This window comes from Bubalus bubalis, chromosome 22 (assembly GCF_019923935.1).
Source record: "Bubalus bubalis isolate 160015118507 breed Murrah chromosome 22, NDDB_SH_1, whole genome shotgun sequence".
In the NCBI taxonomy this organism is placed as follows: domain Eukaryota; kingdom Metazoa; phylum Chordata; class Mammalia; order Artiodactyla; family Bovidae; genus Bubalus; species Bubalus bubalis.
In genome coordinates this window covers 29,285,086-29,309,938 of record NC_059178.1, presented here as the reverse complement: position 1 = coordinate 29,309,938, position 24,853 = coordinate 29,285,086, and the positions used below count along the sequence as shown (strand labels likewise).

The window sequence follows — 24,853 nt, the reverse complement described above, 5'->3', positions numbered from 1 at the left end:
TTTTAGGAAAGCTAGTTTCAGAAAATTTCAGTCACCCAACCACCCAGTATCGCCAGCTCTTCCCTTCTCCCTCCTTCCCTTAGGGCCACTGTTCTGAAAGCTGTCTTGGATCCCAGCAGTCTGGCTGCAGGAATGTCTCTTGTGGCCTCTCTGATGATATATTGCTTCTTCTCTCCAAAGGGTCATGTGATTCCTATGAAGTTAACACCCCAACTTGTTACTGTTGCCTTCATTTGGTGGCCTCTTATACAACTGCTGATGTCTCTTCCAATATCATTCGAGAACATTCAATAGACACTCACTGAGTGCCTTTGAGCACTCCCTAAGTTCCATGGCCCAGTGCTAGGGGCAGGAATACAAAGATAGAAGACAAAGTTTCTGCTGTCCTATAGGCGCGGGTTCAATCTCTGGTCAGAGAACTAATGCTCCTTAATGGTCAGGGAACGTAATGGTCCTGCAGGGGAGGTAGACACATTTTACAGCAGTGTGACAGATGCTATAAGGGAGATATGCACACACAGTGGACTAGCTACCGCTAAATCTTGAGGTTCTCAGCTACAGACAGGAAGGCCTAACGGTCACCCTTGGACAGTCTTCACTCTGCTAACTTCTACTCCTTTCCCCATACCATGTATCCTTAATACTGAAATGTCCTCTCATTTCCCTCTGAAAAACCATCTAACTTCATCAAAGGAAAACGCTAAACTCAAAACTTTCTTAAACATGCAACAAGGAGGCCCTCAGGTGTGTTCTCAATGGCAGGCAATACTCTACACTTTGTCTATATACAGATACGTTTTAAACCATGTTTGCTTTTCATTGTAAAAAAATACATAAGTTGACTGTGGAAAATTTGGAAAGATCAGAAAAATGAGATAAAACATTATCCTTGATCCTACGACTCGAAGACAATCAATGTGTCCCCAGTGTATATTTGCATACACTTTATTATATATAATCATAGGTTTCTCTTACTCATCCTTTAAAAAAAAAAAAAACGCTTTTATTCACTCTTACATGTATATATAAGAAGGACTGATGCTGAAAGGACACTGGTAGGACTGATGCTGAAGCTGAAGCTCCAGTATTTCAGTCATCTGATGTGAACAAAAGACTCATTGGAAAAGTCCCTGATGCTGGGAAAGATTCAGGGCAGAAGAAGAGGTTGTCAGAGGATGAGATGGCTGGATGGCATCGCTGGATGCAATCAACATGAACTTGGGCAAACTCTGGGAGACGGTGAGGGACAGGGAGGCCTGACGTGCTGAAGTCCATGGGGTCACAAAGAGTCGGACAGGCCTGGTTGCCTGAACAACAACAATATATACATATAGCTGTGTCAACTTTATTTCCTCAATTAGACCATGAACTCCTTATAGGCAGGAAACAAGGTTTTATTTCCTTCACAAACTTCTGCAAACACAGCACCTTGGACAGTCTATGGGGAACTTGACTTATGAGGAGGATTGATTTATCAGTGCAATTTTCTCAACAAGTTTGAGTTTTGACCACCAAGGAATCTGTCCATTACTAGGTAGAAAAAAAAACAATGAATGAAAAAAGGTGGGGGGGAGGGAATCCCACAGGAACAAATGTGTCTCACGTGTGAACATTTTATTCCATTCGAGGAACAAACAGTTAACATCCTCACTTCAGATTGCTTATTTTTGTTATTAGAGTAGGGACAAGGAGGCTTGAAAAGGCATCCATCTCAGAGCATGATGTGTCTGATATTGAAACGTCTCCTGAACACCTCCAAGGACCTCCAGAGACAGTAGATAACTCATTTCCTTTTAAGCCAGTCCTTTTCATCTTTAAACATCTGACACTTCCTACTCGGAATGATTTACGATAGGCCTCCCTCTAGCTTCCACTCTTGGAAGCGAGTTCCAGCCCTTAAGTCACATAGAAAGAGACCCACCCTTCTCCCACACATGCCCCTTTCAGATCCGTCCTTTCCAAGTCTACTCTCCACTGTCCTCTCCACAGGGCTGCAGGTCCTTTCACAGCTTCACCGTCTTTCTGAACAAATGGAAGCGTGTCTATTGCTTTGTAAAGACAATCCCCTCCCCACCGCTCCCCCCACTGAGGACCTGCATGGGCACCGGACCAGGGAACAGTAAGCCACCTGGTTCTGGACACCAGAACTCGGTGGAGACAGTACGAGGCATCTAAGGGGCCATGTCACTCTCTTGCTTCATATCAAACTCACCACTGACTGAGACCTTAGCCGTGACTCACTTATCACTACAGGACTGACCACACGCAAGCCTCAACATAATCTTATCTGGTTAGAACTGGCCCCTCACTCCAGGCTGTTGAGGACCTATTTTATTCTAAATGTGTCATAGGAGGTGTTTTCTGGCTCCTCCAACTTTGCGTCATCTGATAACAGAGTGGGCAGGCCTTCTATATTTCCATTCAGGTCAGTGATATTGAACAAGATGGAGCTCACATGATGCCCCCAAAAGTGACAGCAGGCACCTCATTCTAGACTGACAAGGAGCCATTTACTCTGCAGTCCTTTGGGAACAGTCACTTGAGCAGATCTAATCCACGCATCCAGGGTGTAGTTCTTTACCTTGTCTATAAGATGAGAGATTTTATCAAAGGATTTGGTACTGTACTATATCAATGGCGTTTTCCTGATAAATCCATTAATGTTCTCCATTAGACAGAGGATGAGATGGTTGGATGCCATCACTGACACAACAGACAAGAGCTTGAGCAAACTGCAGGAGACAGTGGACTGGGAAGCCTGGCGTGCTGCAGTTGGACACGACTTAGCGACTGAACGACAACAAATATTTTCCATCAAAGAAGGAAATGGAGACTCTCCCTTCTTTTCCCGGCTTCCTTTCTCTCCTAATCCATCTATACTAACTTCCAGTTAATGTCTTTTTCCTGGTAGGTAAAATCCATCTCAATTATACACTCACATTCTAGAACAGTTACTACTTTAGGAGAAGAGCACTTTGGATTCTTCAGATATACGCGCAAAGGAAGCTGATGAGAGAATAACCTTATAATGGCAAAGAGAGATCTCACCAAAATCACTGAAATAGGATCTAAAGTTATTTTGGCTATAATTAAAAATGTTTTAAAAACAATTTACCTTAAAAAAAAAAACCTACTTGAAGTTAAGTTATTCACCAAAGCTGTGAGCACTACCTAAGCGTTCCCAACTTTGTCTAAACAAGGGCACAATTTGTTACGTGCTGTTGTGTGCATGCTTCCTGAAAAGGTCTGTTTGGCTTCTTTGCCTGCTATGATATACCAGTTTGATAAAGGTAGGTTAACAGAGGTGTGAGTTGATCTTACCTCCGTTCAGGGGGTCACAACTGCCCAACTGGCCGTTGCTGTTACAATTGCATGGCTGACAGCTGCCTCCAAATTTCTGGGGATTTCCAAAATATCCGGGAGCACACCTACACAGAATACAGAAAAAGAGAGGAAACACCCAAAGGATGCGTCATTGACTCCACCCAGTTTTCTCAACTTCCAGCTCCCTGTTTGGGATATCATAACCCTATGGGAGAAAAGGCTGACATAGATTTGCATGAGTGAATGTATCTCAGTAGAGATATTTGTGACTTGAATGGGAATGGTGAGGATGGGAGGCAGGCAAAGACTTCTCCCTTCCCCCTTGACACGCAGATGACATACCTACAGCCAAATGGCAGATGAACGAAACACAAACAGGAATCAGTGGTCTGATCAGTATGGAGGTTAGGGATGCGTGAATTTTATGCAAGAGCTGAATTTCTGAAGAGATGACACAATTACATTCTGCCTAATTTACAGCTAATTTCCTCAAAGGTAAAAAAAGGAAAATTCATATAATTTCAATTTTTTGCATAAAGGGGGATTTTATTAATATTTCTTATTGTACTATTCCAACTCTGCATAATTCACACTTATTTGCACTAATTACTGCAGTGATGTACATAAGGGGCTTAAATAACTGAGCAGTTACAGCTGCTACCTTGGCCCAAGGCTTTATTATTCTAGATGATTTAGTGATGAGATGTCAGTTCCTTATTTATAAGTTAAATGATAATATTTCCTTGATGGTGAGTTTCTACTTTTCTCAAACAATAAAACAAACCCATGTTAATGTTTCTGGAACTGGGAGGTAAATAAAAATATTTATGTTCATTAGCAAAATTCCACTTCCACTCTATTACCCACCCCACCCCCTAAATTGTCATTAAGTTGGTATGTGTGTGTAGTCTTATTATCAATGGAACTGATAGAATCAAGGAAATATGGCATTTGACTCTCTTCCCAAAACTTAGGGCTTCCCATGTGGCACCAGTGGTAAAGAATTCTGCCTGCCAATGCAGGAGATGTAGGAGACAAGGGTTCGATCCCAGGGGTGAAAAGATTCCCTGGCAGAAGAAACGGCAACTCACTTCAGCATTCTTGTCTGGAGAATCCCATAGAGAGGAGCCTGGCAGGCTACTGTCTACAGGGTCACAAACAGTTGGACATGACTAAAGCGACTAAGCGTGCATGCAACCCAAATTTAAGTTTTGTATCAAAGAATTTCCAGGCAATTTAAATATGTGTTCCCAATGGATAAACTGGTGATATAGTGCAAAGGACACAGGTTTTGAGTCAGTAAGATCTGGCTGCATGGATTCCTGCTTTCACCACCATGCGTGTAATCTTGGGCTTATCTGAACCCCACAAGCTTCCACTTCTTCATCTCCTGCTGCTAAGTCGCTTCAGTCGTGTCCGACTCTGTGCGACCCCATGGACTGCAGCCTACCAGGCTCCTCCATCCATGGGATTTTCCAGGCAAGAGTACTGGAGTGGGGTGCCATTGCCTTCTCCCCGTCTTCATCTATTCCTCTTATAAAAATGTAAGCTCCATGAGGATGTGATTTTGGGAGGCTGTTTTGTTCACTGATACATCCTTAGCACCTGGGGCAGTGCCTGGGCACATATTAGGTATCAGATATAAAAAGGCAATGGCACCCCACTCCAGCACTCTTGCCTGGAAAATCCCATAGACGGAGGGGCCTGGTGAGCTGGAATCCACGGGGTCGCTAGGAGTCGGACATGACTGAGCGACTTCACTTTATTTTTTCACTTTTATGTATTGGACGGAGGGGCCTGGTGGGCTGCCGTCTATGGGGTCGCACAGAGTCGGACACAATTGAAGCGACTTAGCAGCAGCAGCAGCATAAATACATGTTGAATGAATGAATGAAAAATTGTACTAACCATATCTATTTTGGTGGATGGATATAAGATAAAAGATAACACAGTAAAGAATCTAGTACAATGCCTGCACATAACAGACACTCAGTAAAAGGCAGCTACTATCACTTCAAGACATGATGAAAATAGTCATGTAATGGTATGTATTAATTGGTATCATTTGGAATGACTACATTTCAGAAAGTGGATAGGAAGTAGAAAACCCATGTATTCCCTAATTATCAGGAAGGTAACCAAGCTGAGGTGGCTTATCCAAGTCTACTAAGCAGGCTGTCCTAATAATAGGGCTTTCCTTGAAGTGTCCAGCCCCATATTCTGCCTCCTAACCATGCTACGCAAAAGATCTGGGTTGAAAATACTTTTTCTTCAGGTGTCTCACTTGTATCTAAACTTTCTAGGTAAAAGATACATATTTACAAAATACCTTACTTAAAGTTACATAAATATTCCAGAAATTTTATTCTGCTTCTTCCTTAATCTTGCAAAGCAGAATAAAATTTCTGGAATATTTATGTAATTTTAAGTAAGGTAATTTGAAAAGACCCTGATGCTGGGAAAGATTGAGGGCAGGAGGAGAAGGGGACGACAGAGGATGAGATGGTTGGATGGCATCACTGACTCAATGGACATGGGTTTGGGTGGACTCCAGGAGTTGGTGATGGACAGGGAGGCCTGGCATGCTGCAGTTCATGGGGTCACAAAGAGTCGGACACGACTGAGTGACTGAACTGAACTGGTGCCTTTCTTCTTATTTAGCCACAACAGTGGCTAGACACAATGGACTTTCTGATTTCATAGATGACATTGGTACAGCAAGTGAAGAGCAGAGAGAGCTTCTGTCATCTGTGGCTCTGACAGCTGAGGGAGAAACTTGTCCCAGAGCATGGGGTGGGGGTGGGGTGGGGCTGGAATGTGAGCTGGGAACCCTTCCCTGCCCCTCCCCCACCCTCTGTCCAGCTGTGCTGCATACATCCTTATTCTTCACTCCACACTGCGCTTCTATTTATCACTGCAGAGCTAACCATTAGTGGCTGACGATGCCTGGCAGCCTGGCACAGAATGGGTGCTCAATAAATGTCTAACAAGTGAGAAAATTTGACATTAAAATGGCATTAAGCTGTAGAAAAGTGTTTTACACCTGATGTTAGCCAAAAGGCTGAGAAGCAATAGAAAAGTTTTTAGCAATAGAAAAGTTTTGTTTCTTTTTTAAACAATACTTGCTCCCTTGATGTATGATCAAATGTAACAAACCTAAGCTGAGACTACTGTTAATTAAGAATTTCCCTTTTCCAATCAGCTGCTGCCAAATGGATGTCTCCTCCAGACTGGTGCTGTTTTCCACTTCACTGTTTGTGAAAAACTGTACGGAGCATTAAATTAGGAAGCCTCTCCCAGATGGGAGCCCCATAGCTTTCAAATCATGGAGCCTGGAAGACCCTCCCAGGCCCACTCCCCACTCTACCCATCTTTCCTGTCTCAGGGTGGCTGCCCCTTCTGTCCCTCCCCCTTCAGTTCTAATGGGATGCCCCTCCTGTTGCAACCTGATTTAGCCCAGTTCCCTGTTTTAGGGCTTACCCTGGTGACTTAGGCTGTAAAGAATTCACCTGCAATATAGGAGACCTGGGTTTGATCCCTGGGTTGGGAAGATCCCCTGGAGAAGGGAATGACAACCTGCTCCAGGATTCTTACCTGGAGAATCCCATGGACAGAGGAGCCTGGTGGGCTACAGTTCATGGGGTCACAAGAGGTCAGACACGACTGAGAGATTAACACTTTCACTTTCTCTACGTCAACAGCCCGTTTGTATGCCTATTCACCACTAGACTGGAAAACCCTTGAGAGGAGAGTCTGTGCTCTGGTTGCTCATGTGTCTCTAATGCTCAGCACAGTGCCAGGCAGATACTAGGATCTCCATCCATTTTTCATTGAAGGAAAGAATGACTAATAGATGTGAGACAAACGTGAGCTAGGTTCCCCTTGCAGAAATGAAAAACAGAAGAAAATTGAATTGCTCCTTTTTACCATGGGATAGTGTCCAGACCCTCAGCTGATGCCCATAAAAAGAGTGTCCCCTCTTCCACCCATGGCAGGTACCCTCGAGGCCCTTGGACTTGCTTACATTACTTCCCTGACCTAAGCTGTCTTCCAGCTCCACCTCCTAGCTCCACTGGGTTCTAGCCATTCCCTCAACCTACATAAGTCCCATCTTGTCCATAAAATGTTTCAGATATTCCTAGTCCACAGTAGCCCCCCTTACGATGAAATTCAGTTGAATTGATTTTGTGTGTGTGTGTGTGTGTTTAATTTGGTAAAACTCTTCTAAAGTTATCCAGAAAAACAATATGTCAGAACAGTCAAGGAAACAATTTAAGCTCTATGAAGGGAAACTGGCTCAACCAAATAGTCATTTTATAGTTTCAGAAATGATTCAGAAGTGATAATAGCACAAGAACCCAATAAACTGTACAAATCCAAGTCCATACAGAAATTTTGTATATATGTAGCTTCAGTGATGGAGAAGGCAATGGAACCCCACTCCAGTACTTTTGCCTGGAAAATCCCATGGATGGAGGAGCCTGGTAGGCTGCAGTCCATGGGGTCGCTAGAGTCGGACACGACTAAGCGACTTCACTTTCACTTTTCATTTTCATGCACTGGAGAAGGAAATGGCAACCCACTCCAGTGTTGTTGCCTGGAGAATCCCAGGGACGGGGAAGCCTGGTGGGCTGCCGTCTATGGGGTCGCACAGAGTCGGACACGACTGAAGCGACTTAGCAGCAGCAGCAGCAGCTTCAGTGAATGTCTTCCCTGGTGGCTCAGTTGGTAAAGAATTGGCCTGCAATGTGGGAGACCTGGGTTCAATCCCTGGGTTGGCAAGATCCCCTGGAGAAGGTTCAGTTAATTTATCTAATGGTACCCAGGCAAAGAGGGATGAGAGCATGAGTGTATGGGACTGTGTCCCCATCACCCTGTGAGCACACATCCTGTGGTGAGCATAACATGAGGATGTGAGCCTGCTCACCCTCAGCTGGGCTGGTCTCCCTGTGCCTCTCCTCACATGAACATTTCACCCTACAGAGTGCGGCTCCAGATGTAGCCAGATGCCATGCACATTTCATGCAGTGAGCCCCCCCTGGATTATGGAGACACAGAATACTAGAATAGTCAAGGTTATTTGAGCTCTGGTCAATTTTTGTCTTATATGTTGACCCTAAGTCTATCTGCCATGTGAGAAGCAACACCATAAAAAAGGCGAGGTTCCAATATTTCACTAACATCGAGATTTGAAGTTAAGAAGTAAAACCACAAAAGTTCAAAAACAGAGATTTCCCTGGGGGTCCAGTGGTGAAGATTTCATCCTCCCAATGCAGGGGGGATGGGTTCAATCCCTTATTGAGGAGCTAAGATTCCCATAGGCCTCACAGTGTGGTGATATAAAACCAAAAAACCAAAAAAGGTATAAACATTTATATCTAACTACCTCCAAGGCCAAGAGTCGGGGGATGATGGAACTTAAGTGGAACTTCCTGGCCCTAACATGATGTTATCAATGAATACTTATTGTTATGGAAACAGACTGAAAATGAAAGTGTTAGCCACTCAGTCATGTCTGACTCTTTGCCACCCTATGGACTGTAGCCCACCAGGCTCCCTCTCTCCATGGGATTCTCTGGGCCAGAAGACTGGAGTGGGTTGACATTTCTTTCTCCAGGGAATCTTCCTGACCCTGGAATCAAACCTGGGTCTCCTGCACTGCAGGCAGATTCTTAACCATCTGAGCCACCAGGGCACCCTGCATGGAAACAGATTACTAATATATAATTAGATGAGAAAATAAGTCAAAACAAAAAGCAAAACTGAAATCTACATTATTTTTAAAGAAAAAGTCTGTGCATATAGAACTGACATATAAGAACATATAACAACTCTTTTGGGGGGGCTGCACGTGGGATATTAGTTCCCCAATTAGGGACTGAACCTGTGTCCCTTGCAGTGCAAGCACAGAATCCTAACCAGGGGACCACCAGGGAATTCCCTTCAACAAGTTTTAACAATGGTTTTCTGTAGGCAGAAGAAATATGAATAGCACTGTAGGTGGGCAGGTGTGAGCATAGGGCAATTGTAAGGGTGTGAACTTACTAGTTTTTGCCTTACTAGCTTTTGGCTTACCTATTTTATGGGGATTTACGGCACTAGCAGTAAAGAACCCATCTGCCAATGCAGGAGATAGTAAGAGACATGGGTTTGATCCCTGGGTTGGGAAGATCCCCCTGGAGGAGGGCATGGCAACCCATTCCAGTATTTTTACCTGGAGAATCCCCATGGACAGAGGAGCCTGGCAGGCTATACACCCCATGGGGTTGCAAAGAGTCGGACAGGACTGAAACGACTTAGCACGCACACACCTGTGTTACATCCTTTTCATAATTTATAATTATAACATTTTTTATAATTATGTGCTGATCTTATGACAGTTATTTTAAATTTTAAAATGTTATCCATATGATTCATTTTACTGTTACTTTCCCAGATATCAATGTATGTGTATGCTCTCTTCCTGTCTAGATGACAAGTATCTTTTGCACCCTTCACAATAACTGGGCAGAATAGCTAATTATGAAATATTGTTCAGGAAAAGTGCAAGCTTGCCTCTGTGGCCTTTATAATCAAGTACATACCTTCCATTTTGTAACATGTATTCTTTTGTTTCCCAAACATTTCTCAACACCTATTATATGAATAGTAGCTCACTGGGCACTAAGGGATTCAGAAATGAGTGAGACACAGACTGTCCTGACAGTGTTCATAATGTTGTGTGTGCATTAACAGGGGTGTGTGTGTAGGGCTGTGGATACGTGTGCATGTGTGGGAGCATGTAGAGTTGTATGTTTGTGTACAGGCAAGCAGGGATGTGTATATTTGCGGATAGAAGTTTGAGTTTCGATGGTGGTAGGAGTACGTAGATATATGTCTGGGGAGGGGAATACAGGAGTGTGCGTGGGAGTGGGGATATGTAAGCATATATGTAAGCACAGGGGGATACAGGGGCATTTGCTGGAGTGTATAGGACTATGACATATTGGCCCTAATTCTCAAATTTCCACAGGTACAAAGCAAGGAAGAGAAGGAAGTTAATGATTTATGAAGTGACAGGCTTGTGTTTTTCCCAAGAGACCTTTTCCCAGCCTCAGAGAACCCAGCGGCCCCACCCCAGCTCTGAGCCCCACCCACACCCAGGGTGCCTGTAGCAGCCTGCCCGCAGAGCCCACCCCACCTGTGAGATGGGGGGAGGAGGAGAGAAGGGGGGCACGGGGGAGGGCGGCACCCACCTTTCACAGCGTGTTCCTGTGTATCCAGGTTTGCAGGAGCACTTGACGTTTTCCCCAGTCACAACACAGCCGGTGGCGAAACTTAAAAAAAGAAAAAGACAGAAAAAAGCCCCAGTAGAAACATAAACCCCACAGGTTCTTATGCTCATTATTTTTTGCCACATGAAGTGAAACTGGAAACCAAGGGTCCAGGTAGCTTTCATGTGAAGAAAATTTTGCCCATCAAAACTTGTCGAGAGAATGATGAATGATTTCAGCGGACAACAGGCAAATCTGGGTGAATAGGGACTGAAGGCATTTTTATTTTCGGCTTGGAGAAATACATTCCCTCCCTTAAGACAGAGTAAAGGAACGCACTTGGGAAGAGATGGTGACGAAAGCACTTTTTCCAGAAATAACAAGGAAGGAATCAAACAAGTCTGGGCAGAAAAGAAGAACAGAGAGTTCTGATTCTTTAAAAAAAAATTTTTTTTCCCCTCCTTGCTTATTCTAGTTCTTTTATCTTATACTGGGCACAATCCCTTCTGGAAAGAAAAAGTATTTTGTGTGGAGGGTTCGGGGGTGGGGGCAGGCCCACCCAGAGTCCCAGAGGGGACTCAAGTACAGATCATGCTTGGGCCCAGCTAGCTCTGCGGACATGGTCCCTGGTGATTTCCACACTTTTCCAATCAGGTTGTTGGAACTTCTATTCTCTTTCTTTTAGTTCTGAACTGGTGTATTTATAGAAGCTTCTTTAAAAAAAAAAAAATTAAACCAAGAGACCATGAAAAAGTCCTTGTTGCCTTACGAAGAAACACCTATGACCACTGAACATCCCACTGACATAGATCTGAGGGGAAATAACTCCATTTATCACTAGCTGGTAAGAGAATTCTGATTTTAAAAACTATTTATTTATTTGGGTGTGCTGGATCTTAGCTGCGGCTCATGGACTTAGTTGGGCTTCCCAGGTGGTGCTAGAGGTAAAGAACCCTCCTGCCAATGGAGGAGACATAAGAGACTCGGGTTTGATCCTTGGGTCAGGAAGATCCCTTGGAGGAGCGCCTGCCTGGAGAATCCACTCCAGTACTCTTGTCTGGAGAATCCCATGGACAGAGGAGCCTGGTGGGCTCCCTAGGGTCCCAAAGAGTCAGACACGACTTAGCACGCATGCATGTGAGCTTAGTCACTCTGTGGCACATGGGATCCTGGTTCCCCAACCAGGGATTGAACCTACATCCCCTGAATTGGAAGGTGGATTCTTAATCACTGGACCACAAGGGAAGTTTCAAAGAGTTCTTATTTGGGAAGCTTCTCTTGGACAATTAGATAGATATAGAGTTACACCTTTAAAGGGACAGTTAGAAATTTGTCAGCAGTATTAATATTGCTGGAAGGAGAATTAGATAAAAATAGGATTTTACTGATACATCCTAGGAACTGCGTGTTACTTCAACTACACAGAAGCTGAAAGCTGACCTTGATGATAGCATGCTTTGCAACCAAAGATCAAACACTTTCCCTAAGCACACTGTGAACATCTTGCAGCTTTTTACTCTCTTCAGCTTCTGTTCAAACAAGCCTGGGCAAGTGTCAAGTGATAGATCCCTTTACAAATAAAGCCACAGGACCGGGCAGGTTTAAGGAGTATCAAACACACAGATAGCAAACCAGGGTGGATATTTCAAATATGCATCTCCAGAAAAGCCACATTGGGCAGGTGACTTCTGATAATTTTAAGACTTGGCCAATTTCTCTGCTAGCTCAGCTGATTATCAACCAGCCTTGTGGTCCACACTTGCTCCTGAACCTGGGCTCTACTGGTACTTGATCACCATCAATCTGATTTTTCAAATCAAATCTTGCTTCACTTGGTAACCTGTTTATATTTTGTCTGGACTCACAGTGAACAAACATGTGATGATGAGCAAGAGTAGAACAAAGTGCCAAAGCCAAACTGAACATGAATTATCACGAAAGGAAAATGACAGCTTTCTACCTACAGAGTCTACTGACCTTACTGGAGCCTGGATGATAATGCAGATCACATCTCTCTGAGGCTCAGAACTGTCCTGTGGCTTCCATCACACTGAGAATAAAAGTCCTTAACATCCAAGTGCCTTACTGCACATCCTGTGCCTGAAAGGTACAGGATCTGTATCCCGGCTGTCCCACCAACCTCATCTCCCAGCCAGCTCTCTCTCAATGCAATCAAGCCATCCATGCCTTCTTACTGTCCACAAACTCATCATCACAGGAGTTTTCTCATCTTTTTCCCCCCTTGCCGTGGATTCTCATCATATTGTCTTGGTACTCCACCTCATCACTCATGAGTCCCTGCCCAACAACTCCAGAAAGCCCTGCTACCACCCTCTGTAAAGAATCCACTATCTATCACATAACCCTTTAATTAGTGGTGTGGCCCATCTCTGAAGTTATACTTCAGACTGATTTGTGCACATTTTACTGAGTAATAACCCCACTCTCTCCTCACATTCTTCAGGTGAAGCTTAATGTCTTTGCCAGCCTTCTTTACTGCAGTTACCCCAGCATCTGGAGGAGGGATGATGCTCAATAAATTGCTTAGCCATTGAATGAAGAGCAAAAGAAAAGAGGAAAAGGCAAAACCCTGAGGAACACAACTTGGAGAATCTGTTTTTGTTTGGTTTTGTTTCCATTTTTTGTCTAATCCTTTTTTAAAATAGAAAATTGTTTTATTGAGATAGACTTCACATATCATACAAATCCACCCACCTAAAATGTTAGATTCAATGGCTTTTAGTGTGTTCACAGAATTGCGCAGTCATGACCACAATCAATTTTAGAGCATTCTCATCACCTCTGAAAGAAATTTTATGCCATTTAACAGCCCCTTCCCATTTCTCCCCACCACCCATTCCCCAACCCTAGACACCCATCAAACTATTGGGTTGGCCAAAAAAGTTCAATCGGGTTTTTCCATCATGGCTACAAAAAATCCAAATGAACTTTTTTGCCAACTCAATACTTCCTGTCTTTATAGATTATTGTCAAACGTCTACAGTACCTGTCTGAATGAGGACATGGGCAGACTCTGCAGGATCCATGAATGGTGTTCCAATAGTAACCCTCTTTACAGCGCTCACAGTGTTCCCCTGCAGTGTTATGCTGGCAGTTCTTGGGAGAGAGAAACAGTAAAATTAATAACAACCTATTACATTTATTACTATTGAGATTGCTGTCATCTTAATTACTCACACAATTATAACTCAAACCCTCTGACACAGCAATATCGATTTTGCTAATCATATGCTTTTCCTACCCAGCCAATCATTGTTGGTGCCAGAAAAATGGTGTAATTGCCCTTCCATCAGCTATTGGGTGTTATTATGGGGAGGAAGGGCAAAATGGAGCCAGATCAGTGGGGTTAAAATCCCACTTGAACATTCCATAGCTGTGGGATCTTGGGCAAGTCCATTCACCTCTCTGGGCCTCGGTGTTTTTTAATAAATCAACTTTTTTGGCCATGCCACGTGGCATGTGGGATCTTATTTCCCTGGCTAGGGATTGAACCTGTGTCCCCTACACTGTGTGGAAGTGGTTGAGTGTGAAGTCTTAACCACTGGACTGCCAGGGAAGGTCCATATAAATAGTGGAGGTGATGGAATTCCAGTTGAGCTATTCCAAATCCTGAAAGATGATGCTGTGAAAGTGCTGCACTCAATATGCCAGCAAATTTGGAAAACTCAGCAGTGGCCACAGAACTGGAAAAGGTCAGTTTTTATTCCAATCCCAAAGAAAGGCAATGCCAAAGAATGCTCAAACTACTGCACAATTGCACTCATCTCACACGCTAGTAAAGTAATGCTCAAAATTCTCCAAGCCAGGCTTCAGCAATATGTGAACAGTGAACTTCCAGGTGTTTAAGCTGGTTTTAGAAAAGGCAGAGGAACCAGAGATCAAATTGCCAATATCCGCTGCATCATGGAAAAAGCAAGAGAGTTCCAGAAAAATATCTATTTCTGCTTTCTTGACTATGCCAAAGCCTTTGACTGTGTGGATCACAATAAACTGTGGAAAATTCTGAAAGAGATGGGAATACCAGAACACCTGATCTGCCTCTTGAGAAATCTGTATGCAGGTCAGGAAGCAACAGTTAGAACTGGACATGGAACAACAGACTGGTTCCAAATAGGAAAAGGAGTTCATCAAGGCTGTATATTGTCACCCTGTTTATTTAACTTATATGCAGAGTACATCATGAGAAACGCTGGACTAGAAGAAACACAAGCTGGAATCAAGATTGCCAGGAGAAATATCAATAACTTCAGATATGCAGATGACACCATCCTTATGGCAGAAAGTGAAGAGGAACTCAAAAGCCTCTTGATGAAAGTGAAAGTGGAGAGTGAAAAAGTTGGCTTAAAGCTCAACATTCAGAAAACAAAGATCATGGCATCTGGTCCCACCAGTTCATGGGAAATAGATGGGGAAACAGGGGAAACAGTGTCAGACTTTATTTTTCTGGGCTCCAAAATCACTGCAGATGGTGATTGCAGCCATGAAATTAAAAGACGCTTACTCCTTGGAAGGAAAGTTATGACCAACCTAGATAGCATATTCAAAAGCAGAGACATTACTTTGCCAACAAAGGTTCATCTAGTCAAGGCTATGGTTTTTCCTGTGATCATGTATGGATGTGAGAGTTGGACGGTGAAGAAGGCTGAGCACCAAAGAGTTGATGCTTTTGAACTGTGGTGTTGGAGAAGACTCTTGAGAGTCCCTTGGACTGCAAGGAGATCCAACCAGTCCATTCTGAAGGACATCAGCCCTGGGATTTCTTTGGAAGGAATGATGCTAAAGCTGAAACTCCAGTGCTTTGGCCACCTCATGCGAAGAGTTGACTCCTTGGAAAAGACTCTCATGCTGGGAGGGATTGAGGGCAGGAGGAGAAGGGGACGACAGAGGATGAGATGGCTGGATGGCATCACTGACTCGACGGACTTGAGTCTGAGTGAACTGCGGGAGTTGGTGATGGACAGGGAGGCCTGGCGTGCTGCAATTCATGGGGTCGCAAAGAGTCGGACATGACTGAGCGACTGATCTGATCTGATGATGTATATACTATTCTAATTTTCCTAAAATGTACAGTTAAAATAATACCCACTTTCCAAGGTTATCAGGACTTGTAGGATCCAGAGAGGAATCTCTTGCGGGTGTCAGGTGAGGGTGCTGGCGGCTTCCTGTACCTTTACTTTGCTCGGCCTCCCTGACTCTCTCAGAAACATCTGTTCTTTTGAACTAAGTGTTCCCCTTTTCACGTTAGTTCCCTTTCTTTATTATTTATTTATTTGGCCATGCAGGGTCTTAGTTGTGGCATGCAGAATCTTTTAGTTGTGGCAGGTGGGATCCAGTTTCCTGACCAGGGATGGAACTCAAGCCCCCTGCATTGGTAGCTCAGAGTCCTAGCCACTGGATCACCAGGAAAGTCCCAGTTTCCTTTCCTTTATAGCTCCAAATGACAATTTTGAAGAAGAGCTGCCTGGAGAGAGATGCTTTAGTCCCAATGTCAACTTAGTTTTAAGCTGAAAACACTAAGGAAGTAAGAATGTGGAGAAGCAAGAATGGTGGTGAGGTGACCTGAATCCTATTATAAATCCTCCCCAAACCCCTCTGAACTCTGGGCCTTTACAGGGGCACGGGGAGAGGAGCGTAGAAAGGGGTTAGAAACTGAGTTGCTTGATAAAAAGCCCATAAGAATGTCTGAAATACCACTCACTCTCAGCTGAAAGCATCTACCCTGAAATCTGTCTTCCTCAGTCCTGCAACTTTGAGGCATCTACCTATCAGATTTCCTTGTTTTACTGTGAATAAATGAGTGAATGAATGAATCCATATCCACCCTCACAGCATGTGCTTTCCAAGGTCCATGTGACAGCAAACTGTGCATGAAGTAGCTGCTCAGCTATGCTAGGTACAGGGGCGCAAAGCGGGGGTAGACAGAACCCTGTGAGTAGACATCTTCCATACAGTGTGGGGAATATGATGACAAAGGTGTTGGCAGCATGCCCTAATACCAAGAGGAGCCTCAGGGAGGCGATGAGGAGCCTCAGGGAGGCGATGAGGTGCCTCAGGGAGGCGATGAGGAGCCTCAGGGAGGCGATGAGGCCTGTGTGGAGGACAGAAGGAGAGGAGCGAGCTGGGTGGAGAAGGGAGGAAGGGCACATGGGGAACAGGGGTCGGTGTGCACAGGACCTCAGTCTTGCAGGAGCTCAGTGGTGTGGACGGACAACCTGAAGCAGCTGGTGTTCCCGAGGGTGATGTGCAAGGGGGCAGGATATGGCTGGAGAGGCAGCAGCACAGATCAAGGGGCCCTGAGGCTACCTGAGGAGTGTGAACGTCTGGGTGTGAGCCTCAGGGGACCCCCGAGTCAGCTGTGAATTTCAGACAAATCATCCTGGAGACAGGGGGAGACGGGCTCCAGCAGCAGGGAATAAAAAGGAGGAAAACCAGTGTTGTGGTCCAGTAGCTGGGACTTCGAACTCCCTATGCAGGGGGCCTGGGTTCAATTCCTGATCAGGGAACTAGATTCCACATGCTGAAACTAAGAGTTTGATGCCTCATCTAAGAGCTGGGGCAGTCAAATAAATAAATTAAAATAAATAAATATAAAATGGGCTTCCTTGGTGGTACCAGTGGTAAAGAATCCTCCTGCCAATGCAGGAGACACAAGAGACGTTTAGATCCTTGAATCGGGAAGATTCCCTGAAGGAGGAAGTGGCAACACACTCCAGTAATCTTGCCTGGGAAATCCCTTGGACAGAGGAGCCGGCTATGGGGTTGCAAAGAGTCAGACACAACTGAGCAATCACATGTGTTAAGCATAAAAAATAAAGTAAGATAACTGAAAAGTAAAATTCCCTTAAAAATAAATAAAAAGGAGGAAAACTGAAGAACGAGGATGAGAAGAGAGAGGAGGGAAGGAACTGGAAACAAAGGGAAGCTGACAGGTGACTGGATAGCAAAGGCAGAGGAAGGGAGAGAAAGCAGCCAGGAGAAGGCGGAACAGCAGGGCCTCGGTGGAGAGAAGGGAGCCGGTCATCAGAGCTCCATCCAGCCAACGGCACCCACAGGACACGTCACTGGCTTTGGCTGCCTCCCCGCTGGACACATGCTGCTTTACTGCCAGGGGGTGGACTGGTTTCTTTTTACCCTTCGAAGCTTATACTTGAAATGACAGGGAGAGATGCACATGTGTGAAGGTCCCAGATTTCAAAATTGACTTTGGACCTCAGGAAGCGGAGGCCAGTGTAAAGAATCGTCCCATCTGCCAGCGAAAAGGGCTGGGTCTCCTTGTTTCTGTTTTCTGAGGATGGGGCTGTGTGTGCGGCTCCCGGGCAAGGGCCATGTTGGAGTGCAGGGCCAGCACCCACGGCCTGCCACTGAGCTGCACCCGTGTGTGGTACTCATGTGTGCACATGTACATGTGTGTACACACGCACACCCCCCACCAGACAGCAAGCCTCCTGAGAGTAGGGATTATGTCCGATGGTTCTAACCCCAGCACTTAGCTTAGTCCTTCCCATCAGAGCAAATACTCAGCAAGGGTTCCCTGAATGAATCAGTTCTAGAGGGCACACGGCCGTCAAGGACAAGGGAAGACAGAGCTGCAAACAAAAATGAAAAAGAGAATCATGTTTGATTGAAACACGAACTATGACTCTCACTAGTGATCCCTTCACTGGGTAGATGGACTACAGAGAAAACTCCCTTTGTTCTCTGGCAGCCTTTATAAAGTGGCCTTGCAATGACTCAATGGCAAGATAAGTATTTTTAATGACAGTGTCTACCTGTGTTACACACATCACACAGTATGAAATACAAACTATTTCATGAGATACCAAAGAGCTGAAAAATAATACTGCCTGACATCTCTTACACTTTCGGAACTTATAAGGCTAAAATCCTACAGAATATTCTGTCAGGCTCTTTACAACAATTTCCTGTCCTGGCCTGTTCTGTCTTGCAGAGGAAATAGCTCCTCAGGACATGCTGAATGGGCATAAAACAGTCTAGGAACTCAAAGAGCTGAAACACAGTCTAGGTGCCTCGCACAATGCAGAGGAAGCCCGTGCCAGGACAATGCATTTCTGAACTACACAAAAGAAGTGGGGGCTCTGTATTCAAGCACCAACGTGGCCTCCTTGCCTTGGAACTGTCCATCTTTTTTCTAACTGGGGAGGCCGTGGCTACTGGAGGGGGGACCTCTGAGGATAGGGAGGAAGATAGCAGAATAAAAACTGTTTTGCTTCAGGATGCATGAGAAAAATCTCCTGAGAACCTAGTTTTGTGTGGGAGAATTTTCTAAAACATACCCAAAGAAGATAGTTTCCTTGTGGCTAAGTCATAAACCACTGGGACTCCCCTTGCCTGTCTTCCCCTCTAAACGCACTGCCTTGGCAGCCATGGGGGTTAGTGTTTGATGGATGGAGAGTGTGCCTTCAGCCTTTGCCAGCATCTCCTTCTCCTCTGATCAATTTCTTAAGCCACCGCTCATCTGACAGCAATGAGGTCTCCTCCCTGCAACCTCCTGCCCCATCCCACCCTCAACAAAACTGAGGTTCAAAGGAGTAGCTCTGGTTTACTATATCCTGGCAGGAGTTAGGGCTTCCCAGGTGGCTCAGGGGTAAAGAATCTGCCTGCAGTGCAGAAGTTGCAGGAGACGTGGGTTTGACCCCTGGGTTGGAAAGATGGAGGAGGGCATGGCAAGGATGTCACGCCAGCATCCTTGCCTGGAGAATCCCATAGACAGAGAAGCCTAGTGGGTTATAGTCCACAGGGTCGCAAAGAGTAGGACACGACTAAAGCCACTTAGCACACACACACGGCAAGAGTTAAACCCCAGCATCTACCCATTATTATCATCTAGTAAGATTCAGAAGCTAAGGTGTAATTTAATTGCTCAGATAGAACGTTCTCTGACGGCACACATTAAAATGGAGGGAAAAGGGACTTGCCCGGCAGTCAAGTGGTTAAGACTTCGCCTTCTAATGCAGGGAGTGAGGGTTTTAGTCGGGGAGCTAGGATCCCACATGCCTTACAGCCAAAAAAACCAAAACATAAAACAGAAGCAAAACTGTAACAAGTTCAATAAAGACTTTAAAAATGGTACACAGGAAAAGAAATCTTTAGGAAAAAAAACATGGAGGGAAAAGTGAGTGTAAAGTAATTCAGCCTGGTTACCTGGTGCTGCACCCTGCCCCTGCCCCACCCCATCCCCTGCTCACATAATCACCTCTATTTAGGGTTTGGTAGAGGTGACATCTGATGTCTGAGGCCTAGCGGAGGGGGCCGGGGATACACAGATCATTTGTTAGTAACATTCCAGCATCAGTTTACTCACAATGCATACTCCTGAGCCATCCTGGCAGCGATTGGAATGCCCGTTACAGTTGCAGGGAACACACCGTCCAGTGTATAAGCCTTTGTTCTCACGATAGTATCCAGGTCTGCATCCCTGTTTTGCAAACATATCATTTAGTCAATACAAAGAAAGAAATTTATTATCCAAGGCAGGTGACCATCCTGACCGTCCAGCATTGACCTTTCTATCTTCCCTACTTTGGTCAGTGTGTGAACTTCTACTTTCCAATGCAAGCCAGGTTCGCTTGCTTTTTCCATCAGGTTTTCTGTTGTTTTCACATCTTGGTGGATGTGAAAGTAGCTGGTGGAGTTTGTGGTGGAATGGGAGATGTGTGGTGGGGAAATCAGAGCAAAGGGGGTATGGGGGGTGGACTGTGGAAGTTGGGTGCCTCTCCTTCTCAAGCCAATCGTTTTGAGGGCCAGTGGAGGCATGGAAGGCTGAAAAAGCAAAGAGAATCAGGACCTCAGTCCGCCAGGGGGGAGGACCTCTGAGCAAATCCCTTCAAGTTCTCTTTGGGTAGCCACTTCAAGTGTGGATTTGGGCTGGTGGGGGAGCTGGATGGGAGGAGGGGAAAGGTGGGATCACCACTGGGATTTAATCAATAATGGCAGGTCCGGTGGTACCCATTCACTGCTACTCACCAGACTACAGGTGACTGGGAACCCTGGGGAAAGGAAACAGCTGGCATTCTTGTACAGAACTTGATAGGGATGTTTGGTTCCTACTGAACACAAAGACCCAGCTTAAGGCAATTTCCTTGAGTGTGGTCTCCTTCTCTTATTCAACATTGCTTTGATTAACCCTATCTCCTCTATATTGCCTTTTTGCAGTGTAATGCTGCAAGTTATTATTTTTCATGTGGATGAGAAGAATTATGATGATAATGATGAGAAGAAGCTCACACGCTCCCCAGAGTTGAATATTCCAGTTGCTAGAAATTCCTTCTAAAGCTACACAAATGATGTCAAATCATACACAATAACAATACTATAATTTCCAATACAATTTTCCCTTCAGCTATTAGGAACCGTGTCGAGGCAAAAGAATGCACTACAAAAACTTAGATTACTGAATGGGCTTGTCTAAGGAGAATCCAAACATGAAAGGAATGTTCTTGAGCTGAAAGCACAACTGAGAGATACATTTGAACTTAATTCAGCCAGTGGTGGTATGATCATATCTGCAAATAATCTCTACTAAGAAGGCACAAGGGCCTTATAATTATCACCATATACCCCATTACATGATTATAAAATTATCCAATTTAAGAAAGAACAAATTATCTAAATAATAAATATATATGGTTTATTTATGACAACATGCCCAGTTAAAGCTTTAATTAAATATTCTTTGGTGGGTGAGGATGGTCTATCCTGATTAAAGGTAAATCACCCATCTTAATTTGCTTTTGCTTAGAAATAGTAAAACACTCCACAAGAACTATGTATCATGTGACTCTCAGAACGTTTGTCAGTTATGGGAATATAATTCTTTTCTCACCTCTGTAAAGCACACAAACTCTACATTTAACATACAATTCTGTTCAACTATTAAGGCTGTATTGAAGACTTGTTCTAAATGAAAACGAATGTGTCCCAACATGTTACTTCAGTAAAGAGACTTTGCAACTAATAATTTTTTAAGTCACAATTTTTCAGGATAACTTTTCCAATAAACTTTTGTAGTACAAATGATAAAATGATGTCTCTCTCAAGTTTCCTGGATCACTTTAGCAGCCATAGCGTTTATTTCTCTGTGAATATACAGGTACTATCCAGAAAATTTAAATACAGTGAAAGCAGAATTTATGAATGTTTAATGCCTGTCTAATTGAAGCACATCTGTTAGGTATTACACAAGATTGATCTCATCAATTTTCTTAATCTTAAACAGGGATTCACTGATTCTCACAGTTTACTTTATGGGTAATTTTTCTCCCAAGCAGAACCTGGAAACCTACAGGCATCCAGACTCTTTAGAAAGGGCACAAAGTTTCCTAGACATGAACATCCCACAGGCATTCAAACTCTAGCTGCCTTGGCATTTCCAGGTGGGCTGATGTTTATAGGGTTTGTGGTTAACAGCCCAGGAGAGCGATCTGTCAGGCACCATAATGAACACTGCCAGTCAGCAGATGCGGGAGCCATCGGCCCCTCCCCCAGCCCACCCACTCCTCACTCATCACCCTGCCTTGAAATCTCAGGGAGCTGGGAACCCTTCCCCACCCAAAGCAAAACATAAAAGGGCAGTTACCTGGCTGGGCTTAAGCTCCACATAACTTGCTTGCAGTTGGTTTTGACCCGGAGATGGAGGAAGCACTACCCTTTGCTGCTGTGAACTGTACCCCAGACACTGCCCCAGGGCTGCCCCAAAGATCCACAGCCATCCCACACTCCGGGCAGACCACCTCACTGCCAGGGGCATCGTAGTCCCTGGGCGTCCTGCTGGCTGCGCGCAGACCTCTGCCTCTTCCTCTTATACCTGCCCTTCCTGCTCGCTGCCCAGGCTGGGCTGACTCAGGTAGAAGGCAGGCTGTCTGCGGCAGGAGGCCCCACCTGTAAACTTCACCTGTGAGTCAGCCTGGGAGAGCGCGCACATAACAGTCCCGCAGGGAAGCGCGCCACTCTGTAATTCCTGCCAGGTGGGGCAGGCATCACCTTCTACCCACCTCACCCCTGAGACGGCACTCGAAGCTGTAAATCACAGGCTGAGTCATGAGCCTAGAACACGCCCTGGGCAGGAGGGTGGTGAGCCAGAGGTCCCTCTCCTTCCCTTGGGCTAGGAATTTCACTTAATTGGGCTAGAAAAGACAGAGAAGGCAGGGGGACAAAGAACGGAGGCACCTGCAGACTAAAAGTTACCTGACAGGAATCCCGAGAAAACCATAGCGAGTATATTTTAACTTGCAAAATAGGTCGCATTTTAATCTGCAAAAATATTATACCTGCAGGTTAAAAAAAGAACCGATGTGCAGATCACCTTTAGGGTTTTCTGCAATCCGGGGGTCAGGAGGGGAAGTGAAGGAGGTTGCTAATTGCATATCCGACAGGCGTCTGGAATTCTCAAGATGACAGTGTTTGCCATTTCCTATTCACTGTACTACCCACTGTGCTTTCTTTCCCTCTCTTCAGGAAGAGGAAATATTTGCAGCTTGAGATATGAAATAGTTTCATGTTACAGCACACTGGGCCTCCACTGAGGATCTGCTGTGAGCTGGAAACTTGGACTGAAACGTCCCCTGAAGAATCAGGACGTTTTCTGGACTATAACTCTGTGGGGGCATGGGTGCTGGAAAGAGGCCTGGATTAAGGAAAGGCAGGAGGACCCTGGGTCAGCTCCCGGGAAGGCAGTGGCTCACATATTGGGACGTGCACAGTTACTTCCTTCCTGCCCCCCCGGAAAGTCCAGATTTCTGCAGCCCCCAGGATCCACTGAGCTCCTAATGCCTTCTGATGGGTTCTGAGACAAGTGATTTTTTTTTTTTCATTTTTAATACCTGCAGGTGGTCCAGGTAAGATAACACGCTAGACCCCCCAGCAGAAACTTGTTTGATGGTCAGAGGGCTCCAGGCTGTCCAAGAGGGCTGGACAACAGACAGGAGCGCCAGCCCCAGGAGCCCTCCAGGGCATTCGACGGTTGAGGGGCAGCTCCTACCTGACATGAGTCACCTGTGTAGTCAGGGGGGCAGGCACATATCTCCACGCTCTGTGCTCGACGTCCACTTCCTGTTTCCGAGGCCTCCTCCAGCCCCACCCCGCTCAGGGTGAGCCGCTGCGTCTCCGTGAAGTAGAGGCCCCGGAGGTGCACACCTTGCAGTCTAGACAGCACGGTCATCAGCTCCTCCCGGGACACGGGGGCCTGGCTACTGGCATGTCTGAAGTTTCCCTACACGTGAAAGCAGAGAAGCGAACTCAGTCCCAGGGACCGCAAGACAGCCAGCCAGAAGGAACCCAACAAAAGACACTGAAAATACATCAGGAGTAGAGAACAAACTTAACGGTTTCCAAGGGGGGAAGGTGGGATAGACTGGGACTGACATACACGAACACTGCTGTTCACTCACTCAGTCGTGTCCGACTCTGTGACCCCATGGACTGTAGTACGCCAGGCTTCCCTAGTTTACTATGTATAAACTACACAGATTATAGTATGTAGTTTATACATAGTAAACTGTTCCTAGTTCCCTAGTTTATTATGTATAAACTCAACATTACTATGTATAACTAGATAACTAGTGAGAACCTACTGCATAACACAGGGAGCTCTACTCAACGCTCTGCATGCATGCGTGCTAAGTCACTTGAGTCTGACTCTTTGTGACCCTATGATTGTAGCCCACCAAGCTCCTCTGTCCATGGGGACTGTCCAGGCAAGAATACTGGAGTGGGTTGCCATGCCCTCCTCCAGGGGATCTTCCTGATCCAGGGATCGAACCTGGGTCTCCTGCATTGCAGGTGGATTCTTTACTATTGGCCTACTGAAGAGACTCTATGGTGACCTAAATGCGAAGGAAATCTGAAAAAGAGGGGATATATATATACATATAGCTGATTCACTTTGCTGCACAACAGAAACTAACCCAACCTTGTAAAGCAACTATTTTTTGTGGTTGTTGTTTAGTCACTAAGTTGTGTCTGACTCTTTTGTGACCCCATGGACTACAGCCTGCCAGGCTCCTCTGTCCATGGGATTTCCCAGGCAAGAATATGGGAGGGCGTTGCCATTTCCTTCTCCAGGGGATCTTCCTGAGCCAGGGATTGAACCAGCATCTCCCACATTGGCAGGTGGATTCTTTACCACTGAGCCACCTGGGATACCCAATAAAAATTAATAAAAATGTATGCATCAGGGAAAATACTAAAATGAGATAGGTAAGTGGACACAGTAGATTTACATTCAGAAGTCACATATC

At 45.2% G+C, this 24,853-nt stretch overlaps 1 protein-coding gene across 3 annotated transcripts in view; it reads right to left on the bottom strand.

Annotated features, from left to right (window-relative positions):
- Positions 1 to 24,853, bottom strand: part of LAMA3 (laminin subunit alpha 3) — a 259,558-nt gene that overhangs the window by 61,864 nt on the left and 172,841 nt on the right. For 2 of the 3 annotated variants that reach the window (XM_025273657.3, XM_044934824.2), the window contains 5 exons: positions 23,596 to 23,826; positions 19,921 to 20,034; positions 13,585 to 13,694; positions 10,560 to 10,640; positions 3,322 to 3,428 (listed from right to left, as the gene is read on the bottom strand). In XM_025273657.3, coding sequence (XP_025129442.3) covers positions 3,322 to 3,428; positions 10,560 to 10,640; positions 13,585 to 13,694; positions 19,921 to 20,034; positions 23,596 to 23,826 — 643 coding nt within the window. Of the gene's footprint in view, positions 1 to 3,321; positions 3,429 to 10,559; positions 10,641 to 13,584; positions 13,695 to 19,920; positions 20,035 to 22,194; positions 22,582 to 23,595; positions 23,827 to 24,853 lie in introns of those variants that run through there. The other variant, XM_044934825.2, reaches the window with a different exon arrangement.